This window comes from Epinephelus fuscoguttatus, linkage group LG2 (assembly GCF_011397635.1).
Source record: "Epinephelus fuscoguttatus linkage group LG2, E.fuscoguttatus.final_Chr_v1".
In the NCBI taxonomy this organism is placed as follows: Eukaryota; Metazoa; Chordata; class Actinopteri; order Perciformes; family Serranidae; genus Epinephelus; species Epinephelus fuscoguttatus.
Window position 1 is genome coordinate 12,192,024 of NC_064753.1, and position 15,579 is coordinate 12,207,602.

The 15,579-nt window shown below is 39.5% G+C and overlaps 1 protein-coding gene and 3 non-coding genes across 4 annotated transcripts; all 4 read right to left on the reverse strand.

The window, feature by feature from the left end:
• Positions 1–4,902: 4,902 nt before the first annotated feature.
• On the reverse strand, positions 4,903–4,976 carry trnat-agu (transfer RNA threonine (anticodon AGU)). Its single transcript has one exon. It is a non-coding gene; the product is annotated as a tRNA-Thr (tRNA).
• A 649-nt stretch (positions 4,977–5,625) lies between these two features.
• Positions 5,626–5,699, reverse strand: trnat-agu (transfer RNA threonine (anticodon AGU)). The gene has a single exon. It is a non-coding gene; the product is annotated as a tRNA-Thr (tRNA).
• Positions 5,700–6,338: 639 nt separating this feature from the next.
• trnat-cgu (transfer RNA threonine (anticodon CGU)) lies at positions 6,339–6,412 on the reverse strand. The gene has a single exon. It is a non-coding gene; the product is annotated as a tRNA-Thr (tRNA).
• Positions 6,413–8,173: 1,761 nt separating this feature from the next.
• Positions 8,174–15,040, reverse strand: glo1 (glyoxalase 1). Its single transcript, XM_049564572.1, has 6 exons — positions 14,897–15,040; positions 10,284–10,366; positions 9,947–10,087; positions 9,788–9,855; positions 9,334–9,423; positions 8,174–8,622 (listed from the first exon to the last, which is right to left on the reverse strand). Exons 1-6 carry the CDS (start codon positions 14,963–14,965, stop codon positions 8,531–8,533), a joined length of 543 nt encoding a protein of 180 aa, XP_049420529.1. The 5' UTR covers positions 14,966–15,040; the 3' UTR covers positions 8,174–8,530.
• Between the last annotated feature and the right edge of the window lie 539 nt (positions 15,041–15,579).

Below are 15,579 nucleotides of genomic sequence, written 5' to 3' on the forward strand. Positions count from 1 at the left end.
TCATTTTGCCTATATTTTAAATTTAAAGTACCAACAATGTTAGGGATTAACAAATAGCTCTTCTTCCAGCATTCACCATCTCATAATGCAGAGGAAGTTTCTTTCCTCGCTACAATTCATCATCTTCCAGTCTGTTTTTTTATGATCCAGGGCTCCGCAGTGCTGCAGCTGGGCAGGGCAGTGAGGAAGGTAGGAGCTCGTCACCGTATGTCCACTTAGCCACACCCAATGACCAGCCAGGAAACGCAGTCCAACCCACACCTACAGGAAACAATAGGAGCTCTTGGTATGTGAATACAATAAGGAAACAACTATGTAATTCTGCTCATTTGCGTCTGTTATATACAGGATGATGACATTCACACAATGTTGGCAGAATTGGAGAAAGAGAAAGAAAAACTGATGTTCTCAGTTAAGAGACTTTGCACATTGATTCAGGGTGATTACCCTGACTGCTAGTGACTGCTGTAGTCACACAATTTAAATTTTATTCCAATGTAACTGCCACTGATGAGAGCTTTGCAGATGTTTTTGCCACTTATGTAGCTCTTTTCTCCCAGTGGAAGATATTGTAGTCCTCAGAAATTCCTGATACCTCCGACCCGAATTACATCTGGCTAATGTGAATGGTTTTTCCTGACTCTGAAGCTCATTATTAAAGTCTGAACGCTATGATGTGAAAGCAGTATGGATCCAGGCAACCAGCAGAGACTCCAGGAGGTCAATGCGTACGACCAAGAAATAGTCCATCACATTACCGCCCCCCTTCACCATAATACCACAACTGCTTTACACTTTGAGACACCCCAGGTGAAAACATTTTTTTTTCATGCACTTCTCAATTTTGAAATTTTGCGCTGTTTTGCCTCCATAACATGTCTTCTTTCAAAATGTCAAAAATACACATACAGGTGTTTATCTTAGTCCAGATTTATGTTCTAGAAGTTTATACAAGAAGCACATGTTTCATTAGATAATGCTTCATTTGGATATTTAAACATAAAATTTCAAAAAAACGTATCGTCATGTAAGTAATCAACTGGGGAAGTTTAATGGTAATATCTAGTCTTGTTTTTTTGTCTACAAGTGAATTGACTTTTACAAAACATATCTTTTGAGGGTGTTTTCTAAAAATGATTTTTTTACTCATACTCTGACTTTCCAGTTTTAGTCATATTCTGACGGTTTTTACAGAGGGGTTTGTTCATATATCAGACATAGCTTGATTTATGTAACATTTACATGACATTTTTTTATGGCTTGTTGTCAGTATTTTCTAAAGTTATGGAGTAATAACACTAGATATTGTAGAATACTAGAATTGTAGAAACTTTTGACTCCACCATGACAGATTAGATTTTTGTTTTGGAAATGTATACAAATACACACATATTAGATCCATTTGCATGATAAAACTTATAATTTCAGAAAACTTGTAATGATAAAAAAAAAAGATTGTCTTAATATAAGAAACCAACTGGGGAAGTTTCATGGTGGTATCTATTAAACATTTTTACCATATTCACCTGACGTATCTCCCCTTGAATTTCTTTATAGATTAAACAAATGGATATAGTGTGTTAATTTGTGAGCTGGCAGATGGATTTTATTACCTTTGAACAGACCCAGGCTGTTTCCCCTTGATTCCAGTGTTTCTGCTAAGCTAAGCTAACTTACTGCTTTCAGAAAGAAAGCAAATTTCTCAAAATGTCAAACACTTCCATTAATGTGACACTTACAGTGACATCACTTGAACATGAATGCACACAAACTCTGCAGAAAAACACCAAACCTGATCAGAGGTTGCGTGTGCTCTTATCGTCTCTCTGTCAAATAGAATGTACTCTGCTTCTGGCAGGCTGGCAAGGTTGTACGGATATATGATATCTCCATTAGTGGAGTTCACCACCGGCAGCATTCTACAGTGCAGCACGGCCTCTTCCCATGTCTTCTTCTCCCGGACCAGAATCATCCTGTCATCCATGCACAGGAAAGGGTGAAGTTTTGCACAGTCATCACTCTCCCATTTTGAGCATGACTGATGCATCAAAGTACAGTGTTGACCACTGTCTGGTTCATCTACAACAGCAAAGGAGAGAGAGACTAAAACACCAGTTACATAGACATGACAGCAGTCTGATAAACCTAAGAATAGAGTCGTCCCCCCAAGTAACTTTACAAAACTCTACTTCTTAACTTTTACATTAGCTTGGACAGTTGAAATCATTACTTAAGTAACTGTGTGATTTTGTGACGTCATCATAATAAGCTAAATGAGCTTTATAGCTATGAGCTCATTAAGAGCTTATTCAAATATTTTCTTAAATGGTCCCCATTATGCTCACATAGAAGGACAACTCGTTTCACTGTACATCTCCTGGGCTCCTGAGATCTACATCATCAAGAGTCTACATTCATACTAGAGGCTCTATAAGGCTGTACAACAATGCTTCATGTTAAATACGAACATAAGCATGCTGACATCATCACAGTGCTGGTGTTTAGCTACTTGGTATAATGTGCACCATCTTAATTTAGTGTGTTAGCATGTTCATATTTGCTAATTAGCAGTAAACAGAGTGCAGCTGAGGCTGATAGGAATGTTTTGCAAACACTTTGGTCATAAAACTGTTAGAATATAGAGAATATGTTCTGCTGTGAATAAATGTTTGACCTGCTGATTTACCTAGGAGAGGAGTTAAGGGATCACCAAAGCTATTACATCCTGTGGGAAACATGAATGTCAATCCAACAGTTATTGAGATATTTTTTAGTCAAAACTACAAATGTGAACCTCATGATGGCACTAGAGGAAAAGCAGGGGATCATCAAAGTCATAGGGGTTCATCTTCTGGGAACCATGAATGTCTGTACAAAATATTGGTGTAATATATCTAATAGATGTTGAGATATTGCAATGGATAAGTGAAAACTTATTTGCTAAATAACTGTTGAAAGCACTAGAGGAGTCAGTTGACCACCAAGGTCGTTATGACTCATTATGTTACCATGTCTGTGCCAACTACTAAGGCAATGCACCCAATATTTGTGGAGACCATTTCACTAATAAAACAAAGATATCAACCATGGTGGCCCTAGAGGAGTCAGGGAAACCTCAGAAGTCAGAGGGATTTATCCTCGGGGGACCATGATTGTACGTTCCAAAGTTCAATCGGACACATAGTTAAGATATTTCAGTGTTAACCAAAGTAGTGCAATGACCAACTGACAAACCAACATGTCATCCATATGCAGCTGTGGCTAAGTAGTCCTACAATAAAATTTGATTGCGTCAATAGTAGATGAGGCAAAAGTTAACAGTGTTCTTTCATTATTGTCATTAAATCACATTTGAATCCCTCAAACTGTGAGTACACTTGGGAGTATATCAAAAGTAGTAAGTGTACACTGAAACTGGGCTTGAGAACAGCTCTAAGTACTCATTTTCCTTGGAACCCTGCTCACCATAATCCCAGATGAAGAACGTGGCTTCCTCGTATCCCCTCGACCATCTCCACCGACCGGAATTGTAATACAAACCAATCCAGCCTCCGTACAAGGCAAGCTTGTCAGTCTCCTCTTGGCTTCTGATGGTGACCAAGTCACTATAGTGTGTTCTGCAGTACTTCTGAGCACTGGACCAGGTAAGTGGATGAGAGATGTAGACAATCTGTGAAATGTTTATGGGACGATTTGCTGCACACGGAGGCGCAGAGAGGTCCAAGAAGACAAGGAGGATGATCAGAAAGCTTGGGAAGTTTCTCTTCATGTTGTCTTCAAAAAGGCTTCAAAGTAGAGAGTAAGTCACTTGAGCTGAGGATGAACTGTGTGCTATAAGAGATGGAATCCCTCTCATTATATTTGTCCATGAACATACGTTTCTCAGTATCCTTTATTAGCACAGGCCAAGATGAAAAGCTGGTAAGGTTCACAACCAACAACCAAGTCTGATTCTATTCTAACACTCACCATGAGTGATGGCACCAACAATGGGAGCTCAGTGTGGTCGATATCTGTTGAAAAGAGAAGGGATGCTCCTTTTTCAGTGATAGAGCTGATAAAAGGCTGTGCATCATGAGAGACTTTGCTGAAAAAGTTCTCCCCAGGTCACACATCACAGCGCTGATGCACCTGATTTCCGCCTGAACTGACCAATCAGAGCACCGCAAGAAAACGACTTGGATCCCAACAGTCTAAGTCGTTCACCTGGGCGTCTACTACACACACAAATTAAATCTTTGATCGTGTTTATCCTCAGCAGTCAAATATCTTCATTGATGCAAAGCAGAGCGAGACCAGGGAGTATTCTTGTGATCACAGTTCTAATCAACAAACAAATATAAGCATCTTACTGAATTTGCCTTTTACATTTACCTGTTGATTTGCACATTGTTTTGCAAGAAGCATAAACCCAGACTGACATGCTGAGATTTGATTAAATTAATTGGTCGAAATAACAAATTGTTTTATGACTACTGGACACATGACCATGGTTAGCACCATTTTGGCTGCATTTTGCATGTGGTTGCAAAAACTGGACCTGATGGTAAAGTGATATTTGTGTTCTTATTAAGAAAGCTACAAATTCTTGGGGGTTAGGTTAAAAGGGGAAGGCTGACTGATCAACACACCACAGAGACCTTCTGCCAGGGTTCAGGTGTTTAGCGTATTGATAGAGCAAAACTAGACTTCAAGATGAAAACTGTACATTTGTCTAATCTCTAGCGGGCTTCAGCAGTACATGTACATCAAGTTCAGAGTACTTCTACTGCAAGTTGTCTGGTGGATGTCCCCCACTACATGGATAGAATGAAAAGCAGTTGGCAAAGATCAGAAATTGGTCTTGTTGTCAGGGTTGCAAATTGAAGCTGAGCAACAGAGATCTGGAGGAGAACTGTCAGAAGGCACTGCTGGGATTTGAACCCAGGATCTCCTGTTTACTAGACAGGCGCTTTGACCAACTAAGCCACAGTGCCTGCATAGAGTTTACAGTTAAAAGCTATAACTCTGGTGAGACTTCTGGGATCAAGTAGTAGTAATAACAGTCTAAGGTGTATCAGACTGTTAGCTTTGTAATTGTGAGCATGCTTACATGACATGACAATAGCACTTAGCTCAAAGCTTCACACTGGTAGGTCTAGAAATGAAATATTGGCAGCATTTTCAATTGAATTCAAAACACTTTATTTGTCCCAGAGGAGCAATTCCAGGCCCTGAAGTAGACTGACTGCAGCAACAACAGCAACTTTAGGGCTGTTCATGTTTTATCAAAGCACAAAACCCCTTGGATGGTTCAGAAATAAAGTCATAATGTTCCTGGGTGAGCTCAAACATCCAGCCTTCAAGTTAAAAGCCAAAAGTGTTGACTGATCAACACACAACAGAGACAATTTTATCAGGGTTCAAGTGGTTAATACATTGATGGAGCCAAACTAGACTACAAGAAGAAAAATTATGTAGTAATATATGTGACCTCGAGTTGGCTTCAGCCATAAGCAGCTTACTCTGTGGTGTGCACAAGTCAAAGTGAGTTCTTCTGCAAGCAGTCTGGTAGATGCCCTTGACAACATGGACAGAAAAGCAGTTGGCAAAGGTCAAAACTTGACATGGTTGCATTAAGCTGGAAGGTACTGCTGGGATTTGAACCCAGGATCTGCTGTTTACTAGACAGGCGCTTTGACCAACTAAGCCACAGCATCTGGACACCAACTACACCTAAAATCTATTACTCTGACGACTTCTAAATATCAAAAAGTCAAAGCTGATCTGCATATTAGTGCTGTCATTGTGAGCATGAAAAATGACATTACCATTTAGCTCAAAGCTTCACAGAGTCTTGTTCTAATGCAGGCAACATTAAGGCCACAGATACTGGTCGGTTCAGGAAAGAAATACTTTGCATTAACAAATCCAGGTCCTGAAGCAGATGACTGAAGGAACAACAGAAACTTCAAGGTTGTTTATGTTTTATCAAGGCACAAAATCCTTGGATGGTTCTTAAATAAGGTCAGAAGTTTCTGGGTGCACTTGAACCTCCAGTCTTAAAACTCAAGGTGCTGACCGGTCACCGAAACACAGAGGCCTTTCTACCAGGGTTCAAGTGGTTAACAAACAGATGGACCCAAATTAGACTCAGTCTTCAAAGGTATGTCTTTCTGATGCCTTAGATTACCTTATCTCTGGTGGTCTTCAGCACCTCATGTACTTCAAGTGCACAGTACTTCTACTGCAAGTAGTTTGGTGGGTGTAAAGCAGGCAGCAAAGATCAGAAACTGGTCTCACTGGGAAGCTTACATATTGAAGACCAACAGCAGGAGTTTGGCACAAGAACGGTCAGAAGGCACCGCTGGGAGTTGAACCCAGGATCTCCTGTTTACGAGACAGGCGCTTTGACCAGCTAAGCCACGGTGCCTGCTCAAAGAGTACAGGTAAAAGATATTACTTTTACCTTTTACTTGTATACATGTATACAGCATATTCTGAAAATATGTCTCAAATGGGCTATTTCCCACCATATGCGACATGTTGCCATATTGCCTCTCATCTGTTTACGGTTGACTCTGCACATTGTCATACACAAATCAACCTGACAATACGCAAAGCTGGTGTAGAAGTGCATGCCTAAGAGAAGATCCCAGATTTCTGGTCTGAAGGAGAAACATACCTGCTTTCAAACATTATGAAAGACTGGGATATCAGTAGGTTTTTGAGTATATCCAAATATTGCAACACTGTACCATTACTGTAACAATTTCATTATACATAACTAAAGTCCATGACTTTTCCAGGGCGTTAAATGATTTTTCCATGACCCCGTCAATACTAGGAGCGTAAAGTCATCCGGCGGCTGGATTGGAACTTTTGCCAGGCTGGTGTTGGTTTGTGGGCTGTAAGTTGGACACCCTTGGCAGGTAACCTAAAGACCACAGATACTGGATTCAGTCAATATTTACTACGAAATATTTCTGGCATTTTCAGCAAATCCAGGCGAAGTAGTTCGACAACAGGAACAACTGTGACTTTCTAGTTTCCCAGCTTTATCAAAGCACAAAAAACCTTTGGAAAGTGCAGAAATAAAGTCAAGTGAGCTCGACCTGCTTTTTTACTAGGGTTCAATTTGTGATAAATTAACATGCAGAGAGCAACAGCAAATCAAAAAAACTTTGACTGCAAGTCGTCTGGTGGATATAAGGCAGATTCTACTTGATAGGTAGAAGCAAAGGTCAAAAACTGGTCTCAGTGCTTTAGGGATCAAGTTTGTCTGTTGACAGACAACGGCAGGTTGATTAATAACTGACACAGGCACTGCTGGGATTTGAACCCCCAATCTCCTGATTATAAGACAGGAGCTTTGATGAACTAAGCCATGTTGCCTGCATGCAGCTCGTGTAAAAAAAAAATGGCTTGAGAAATTATTTATCCGTCTCATACTTCACCAGAATTGCTGTGTGTTATCTTCAGATCTTGACAACTTATTTTATTATTTGGTTTGAAAATTCATCAAAATGTGAGCCCCCCCACAAGAGTGTGATTGTGTCTGAAATTTGATATTTTGTATTATAATAATAGATATATTATAAACTAATGTGCAATCAAATATACACAATGCCTCAAGCAACTAGACACTTTGACACGGAATGTAATTATTAATAAATATTTTGGGCATGAATGTTTCCTTTTTCCAGACCTGATTTTACCTATCAGTAGTATCAAAAAAGATGTCAGCTCAGTAGTGGACGAATAAAGTTTTGCTGATGGAGGTGGTATATTGTGAGAAGTTTAAAACTACTTTTTTGAAAAACAGTGATTGTGAGTGCTAATCATTTTAGATTTGACTTCTAAACATTAATTCTGTAAATGTTAAAAACTGTGAATCATATTTTTCCCCTTTATGACTTAACTGCGTCAGAAACACTTATTCATTAATTCAGTCATTGATTATCTGTCACTGCTTACCTCTTAAGGGTCAAGGGGTGGGGGCTGGAGCTCATCCCACTTGACAGTGGGCAAGAGGCAGGGTACACTCTGGACAGGACCAAAAACAAACTTAACAAAACAAAACAAAACAAAAAAAAACAGGTCACCTTATTGTGATGCCTCAGCATTGAGTGTTTGGTGAAAATACAGCTACTTTTTGCTTCATCTCTAAAAACAACAAGAAATCACAAATGCATTGTGTTAAAACGGTGGCTTTCACATTTATTACACAGTAATACCGCTTTATTTTAGCATCACTTTTTTTAAGACACATACAAACTGATGATGGCAATGAACCGCACATGCTACACAAAGTAGTTGCTATTCATGGCAAAAACTCAGGTATCTAATCTATTTGCTCATCAACTGTCCAATTTAAGTCCAGCCCATGCCAGGGCGCACTGATTGCCACTGCGCAAGTGATCCCCGCTCCATTTCCCCTCTCCAGCGCATGTTGCTGAATTCTCCGCTAAACCCCTATACTCATTCTCCCAGTGAAGCCACAGCAGGTCTGGCCCGTATGCACTGCAGCAGGTAGCATGTTGTCATAGTTTTAGGAGGTGATGGACACCATATTGTTAGGACTCAGAATCTCAATCCAGTAACCATCAGGGTCCTGAATGAAGGCCAAGCCTTTCATTTTACCTGAGAAGAAAATAAGAGAGGGGAAAGAGAAAGAATTGTTAACAGTGTATGAATAAACATAAAAACCACAAGTGTGTTCTAATCATGGTGCACTAATCATATGACTGAGGAAAAATGTATTTTATATGTATATAGCAGTGAGCAGACACCTTCTGTTATGTGATAATGGAAATTTATAGTCATAATATACATAAAAATAATCTTTTGTCACTTACATAGAAGGTGTAGAAGTACAAATACTTATGACTATCTGTTAGTTTGGGGTTAACAGACATCTGCAAGCAGCTAATGCCTTGCTTTAATACTCTTGGGGTGAAGTAGATGACACTGAAGTTGAGCAGTGTAGAAATGAACAACAGTCTTTAGATTTATTATAACATTAAACATTACTTCATCACTATTATATTTAAGCACTTACTGTCCATTTCCCCACTTTTAATTAGCAGTGACAATACAAATCATCATCTTTTGGAAATTGTATAGCAGAGAATTTGAATCAAGGATTTTCTTTCTTGAATAGACTGTTTCAACCCCAATTTCATTTTTAATTAGTTTCCATTTTGAGTGTAAAAGCCAGCTAAAAAAGGGAAGTGGAGAAGTAAATGTGAAAAGGTGAAAGAAAATATATTTAAAAAAGGCTTTTGAGCCTGTTAAGTTTTATCTGTTTAACCTGTCTGTGACCCTCATATTTGCAAAGACTTCACATCCTACCATCATCTGGCTTCTTGACAAATGTGACTCCTTGTTCTTCAAACAGTTTGCAGGCTGCATAGACATCAGGTACTGCAATTCCAATGTGTCCTGTCAAATGCCATGCAGACAAACAGGGACTGTTCATAATAAGTTTACACAGTTACATAGTTTGCTTTAGAGAGCTGATACATACACATATGTACATGCAGACATTTTCAAACAGTAGCAAACAAGAAGAAACATATCCTTAAAAATGTGATGCATGACAGTTAAAAGCAAAAAATATGCATTAGGAAGGAATAAATGATGAATGAATTTTTGAAACACTGTTCCTTGTATGCCTTTAAATGTGATTTTCTTTTGAGAAAAAGTCTTGAACTTGTAAATCTCTTTTTCAAAGACGATTTTTACATTTTTATATTAATTATTTTGGTCTTTTCTATTTGTTTGTGAAACAGGGGAGCGATCTTACCAAATCCACGTGGATCTGAGTTTCCATTGTGATAAGACTGGCTCTCATCAGATTCAGAGCCCCAGTTACTGAAAGACAGGAGAAGAAATACAAGAGGTAAGAGAGGAAATGAAGAGAAGAAAAGAGGAAAGACAGAAAGGTATATATTGTAGACCCTACTGTGTTAGCTCAATGGTGGCTCTTCTGGAAAAGGTCCAAGCCGTCTTTTCATTCACATCTGCAGGAATTTCCTTCTTGTCCTCGTAGCCCAAGAAGAAGAGAGAGAATCGCATGGAGGGGAAGTCAAACTTTTGCAGGAGCCTGGAAGATTTCGCACACAAGAGAGAAAACCCCACTCTAGTCATAAAGTCCAGTTTATGTATTGGAGACATTCTCAACAACATAGAGCCAAAAAAAGCTCCAGTAGTGTTTAGGGTTCATTGTGTCACTTTTTGAGCATTATTTGTTTCAAACAGAAATTAAGATTCATGCAACTGAAGCACACAATAATACTCACGTCATGCCGAGGATTCTGGTGTAAAAATCCAAGGATTTTACTGGATCTTTGACCCGCAGCATAGTCTGCTGCATCATGAAATCCTAAGACACAGAAACACAATAACACATTTAACACCTGAAGTCAAGTGATCAGCAGCACTATAAATCAATTAGATATTTTCTGACAACATTTTTTTCCTTCTCGATACTGATTCCAATACGTGAACTTGAATATCAGCCACCAGTACAATCCATTATTGCGTTAAATAGGGGGGTACAGAATAATTTTATAACTCAAGACAGCTCACTTTCAACAGGTCAGATAGTAATATTCATGTGGATGATGATGAAGAGGAGGAGGATGTGGACCGCACACAGAATGTTGAGGACAGAGGAGGAGGACAGAATTGGGGGACTGAGTTGTTGGGGACAGAGTTGTCTCATCTTTAAGCCGGCATTGGAGTAACTTACAGAACCAAAGCAATGTCTGTATAAACAAAACTTCCAGCAGGACAAGATTATAAGTGGCACGTGTGTAACGTTTTAACAATGCGTTATGTGCGCAACCCACCGTGGGAGATTCAAAAAATAGCTGGAAGCAGTTAGCAGCTAACTCAGAGAAAAAGAACAGAGGGTGAAAATGTCCACAAATTGGGAAAACAATGGTGTCCAGGAGCTCCTTAGCTTCCAAGCAGAGGACGAGATCAGCTGCCATAGAACAGAGACAGTGAATGATTTTTATTGCCATGTTAATGCCATTGTTATTGTTTATAAAGTGCTGTCGACGCATATGTTATGTCACACCCGTCACACCTCTTTTGACTCCGCAATGCCAGCATGCTGTCTAAAATCACACACTGGAGCAGCATGAAACCGGCATTGTTGCATTCTGTGTAAAAATGCAAAGGCGGCATGAAGAAGAGACCTTTCAGGAGCCCTAGCGCAATTTCTGGGTAAGAAGGAGTACTGCTGTATGGAATGGCTCTGTTAAACCCTTAGTGAAACATGGAGAAATACATACAGAAAATGAATGCCATAGAATCTTCTTTCAGCAGCAAAGAACAAGAACTGATTTCTAGGAAAATGCTGTTTAAAAAAATAAATAAATAAATAAAAATAAACTGACAATACATATGAGCATTAATGCTTAGAAGATTAGCGATGTAAGGTACAGGGATAGTTAAAGTTGTGAAATATGAAGCATAAATTATGTACTAGTGTTAGAAAGCTCAGAGAGGCCTTCACAACACATTTGCTGTCATCGGTTGGCTGTGCCTGAATCCCAGCAGAGGAAAATTTGTATCCTGGCACTCACTCGTGAAAAGGGATTTCAGCCAAACTACACCTCTGTGCAACCAAGCACAAATGAATGGTCATCACATCTGTGTGAGCTAAGCATCAGTCAGTGTTACCACACTGTGAGGATCAGGCGTGCTTTGATGAGTTACATTTACTTCCTCATTTTCTATGCAAAACATGCCATGACAGTCTGCTGTTGTCCTTAAATGTAGGCTATACTGCACCAGGGCCCACTTCACCAAAGGGATTTGTGAGTACCATCTCTATGCATAAGCAAATGGGGACAGCATTGCGTTTCACAAAGGATTATTGCTTGTAAATTGCAGGTAAATTTTAGAGTCCTGCAGGGATCTCTCAGGTCCATGGATGGTTCAGAAGTATAATGTGAATTTCAACAGGTGAAATGTGTTAAAACTAACATAAGAAGAAATTAACTCAGAAACCCCAGCTTGCATTTTGCAAATTTAACGAAACAGGCTCCTGGTTTTCACCCTGATCCTGATATTTTTTATTGTATGAGTGTTGGCGAACCAGACCACTACTCTGTGTGTGTTTCACAGCCATGCGTTATCTCTGGGGTTAGCCACTGTTCCCCCTTCCTGTGCCCTTCCTCCTACTGTGTCAAATTCAACAGTTTTAACAACACATCCATAGAAACTCCCCAAACACAGCAGCAGCATAATCCATTTCTACACTACATCGATATGTTCCAGCCAGCAGCCTTTTCACCGAAACACTAAATTCATTACTTCTGGTGGAGCTTATAAACTCAAAGAAGGTTGGCAGGATGAAACAGAAGCAGTGCATTTTGCCATATTATGGAAATCTGATTATGTGGAAAACTCTTAGCAAACAAACAGCAGAGAAGTGGATCATGATGCAAGAGGTCTGAAAACTTTCTCTGGATGTTTATTCAGTATTGTAAAGTTGCTTTTATTTTTTATATTCTAGCAAATGTGAACTTTGATCTGTTATTAAATTGGAAACATTCTCGAATGTCTTTAGCATAGCATTTAAAGGGATAGTTCAGATTTTTTGAAGTGGGGTTGCATGGGGTACTTATCCATAGACAACATGTTACATACAGTCAATGTCAGTCAGCATGCTCCCAATTTGAAGAAGCAGGCTGGAGGCTGACATGGAAGCTAAGCAAACTACTGCTGTGAGGAGGTCAGCAACAAAACATGTTTTAGCCACCTAAAAAAACAAACGAACAAAAAATCTATATTTGATTCAAGTGCTTTCTTCAAAGCCAGACTCCATTGAGAAAACCAGTAATTTAACTTTGCTGAAAACAGGAGCTGCTGGTCTACCCCTACCTCAAAAATGTTTTTGTTTGTGTTATTGTGTGACTTTGGCATTTAAAAAGATTAATTTGGATACACTTAAGTCACACAGTAACACAACCTAACTGATCGAAGCAGCAGTAGACCAGCATTTCCTGTATTCAGCGAGCTAAAATTACTGTTTTTGTTTACAGAGTCTGGTGACTTTGACGAGATGATGGAAGGGGAACTGACGCCGTTAACAGCTTCCTTGTTGGAATAGGCTGTCTGACAGAAAGGTAATGCAGTGAAAATACTCTCAATATAGCATACACTTAAAATGATAGTGATTGTTTTAGGTAGGACGTTTTTTTAGGTAGCTGAAAAAAGTTTTGCTGTTGACCCCCATTCAAAGCAGTACATTGTAGTGTTGCACGGTATACTGGTACCAACGTTAGACCGCGGTACTAAAACACCACGGACGGTACATATGATACCATAATGTTGGAGTACCGTAGTTCCACGGTACCTCACGGTACCACTACTGTGGGATAAGTTCAAAGTCAGATCGCAAGAGGTTGACTGTCCATGCGTCCATAATTTCCTCTTCGTTGGTGTCATGACTGCCCAGTAGTACCTGAACAGCCGTGCCGTGGCGGCACAGAGGTATGTGACTCGTCAGAGGAGAAACTAGCCGTTCACATTTCTCTTTTTGTGGCAGGTAACGGTCCACAAACCTCACCGCACTTAAGGGACTGTTCTTAACTTGTCAGAGGAAGAGGGTGGCTGGTTGATTTTTATTTTATTTTTTTATTTTATTTTGACCCCCCCGCCCCCATGTTAATCACTTATTGATGCTGTTTTTGAAGTATGAATAAGTCAATCAGTAATTTATTCCATTGAAATATTATTGATGTATTATAGAAAAGTGATTTATCTTTTTATAAATGACAAAAGGCACATCTGCCTGATTTTTGCTGTGGTATCGTGATACTACTCATAGCCGTGATACTTTCACTGGTATCGTACCGTGGGCCCCAATTTTGGTACCGTGACAACACTAGTACAGTGCTTAGCTCCCATGCCACACTCCAGCCTGCTTCTCATAACTTAGGGTGTGCCAACTTTCATCTACTATGTGTCATACAGTGACTATGGATGAGTATTCCACACAACCCCACTTGGGGAAAAAAAAAAAAAAAAAAAAAAATCCAAACTTTCCCTTTTATAGAAGTGAATGACAGCTAAAAGAAATTATTTAAAGAAACTGCTACATATGAACCTTTGTTTGACTTTTCTGAACAATGGCGTGACCTGTCCCTGCCAAGTATAGCTTGATTATATTACTGAGTATTAATTGTATACAATGTATTCTATCTAAATTAACAGAATAAGCTGCATACAGCACAGTTATGGGGAGTTGAATAGCTGGCAGTGAGGCCAATAATATCTATTGTCCAAAAAGTTTCTAATGTTCAACTTGTGGCTGCTGTTGTTAACCAGGTGATCAGGTTGTCTCCAGCAGCTCGTTCTTGCAACACTGCCCACGTTAGCCATTCCCAGTCCCGCCTGCTTTTCGCCACAGCACGCGAGGTGTTTCTGCTCCGGCCGCGCCTAAATATCAACTTTTCTTGTTAGTACGGACAGTTCTTGCGTTAAAATCTAACTCGTGCGCAAACTGTGATCAATGACATGTCAGCTTTTCCACAAAGTTTGTAATGAGTTTCTTTACACACGAAAAGTTCGCCGGGAGTTGACGTTAGCTAGCTTACAACTGCATGTAATAAAACCACCACACATTGGCATTTGTTAACGTTATTTTAAGTGTGTATGTCATTTCATTAGTCGCTATAAGCATTGTTAAACATGTCTGAGATAACCTAACCACTTGTCACCGGGTGGTCAGCGCACATTTTGTGAAGAGCCGTTGCTGTCCGATAATGGACGCAACGCTCATAGCTGGTTAACCTGTCAGGGAGTCGTTGGCCTGTCGGGTTGGCTAACGTTAGGTATGACACTGTCTGATATAACTTTTGTTCAACTTCGAGAGCGACAGTAAACATCTTACCTTAGTAATAGGGTCGCCATCTTTACAAGCTGCTGCCGCTGCATCGTCTGACAGACCTTTGTCACTCATTTTTGCTAACTAACTGTACGAAACAGGACTGCGGCTCAGCGAGGCGGACTGACAGGGAGTGGGACACAGCTGAGGGAATTTCAACTGAAACAACTTCCGGTTACAGCTTTCAAAATAAAATTTACTCTGACAAATCTGGATGTAGTGCTTATGGGACTAGTGAAGGATTGATACTTAAAAAACAAACAAACAAACAAACTAACTAAAAAAACAACAACCTTTACTCACAATTAAGACTGATTTATTATTGCAAATAGATAGAGAGGCCTATACTATCGAATTACATGCTGTTAACGCAACTATTCATTCCTGGATTACACTTCATTGGAAAAAAGGATAAATAAATCGAGGGTGATCATAATAATCTGTAAACCTTAACAATGTACAATGAGAGTGAGTCTGACAAGGCAAATAATATAATTTTTAGGTCAGCATTCAACACCCACCCTCAAACATCCAACCAATTAAGTAGGACTTTTGTCTCATCTTTTGAGCTTTCAAGGACCATCAGCATTTTGTCACATTGCCTCTGCTTCCTCCTGTTTTCAGACCATGTTTTTAAAAAGTATCCACTTTGTATAGTCTTATCAAAAGCTTGTTTCAGAGGTGCTACT

What these genes read in the sequence shown, in the direction of transcription:
- glo1 (XM_049564572.1), bottom strand. Translation starts at nt 14,965, where the DNA reads ATGAGTGACAAAGGTCTGTCAGACGATGCAGCGGCAGCAGCTTGTAAA. An exon ending in ACCAGAATCCTCGGCATGAC is followed by an intron (nt 10,088 to 10,283) that starts GTGAGTATTATT and finishes GAAATCTTCCAG; the next exon opens with GCTCCTGCAAAAGTTTGACT. An exon ending in CTCAGATCCACGTGGATTTG is followed by an intron (nt 9,424 to 9,787) that starts GTAAGATCGCTC and finishes GGCATTTGACAG; the next exon opens with GACACATTGGAATTGCAGTA.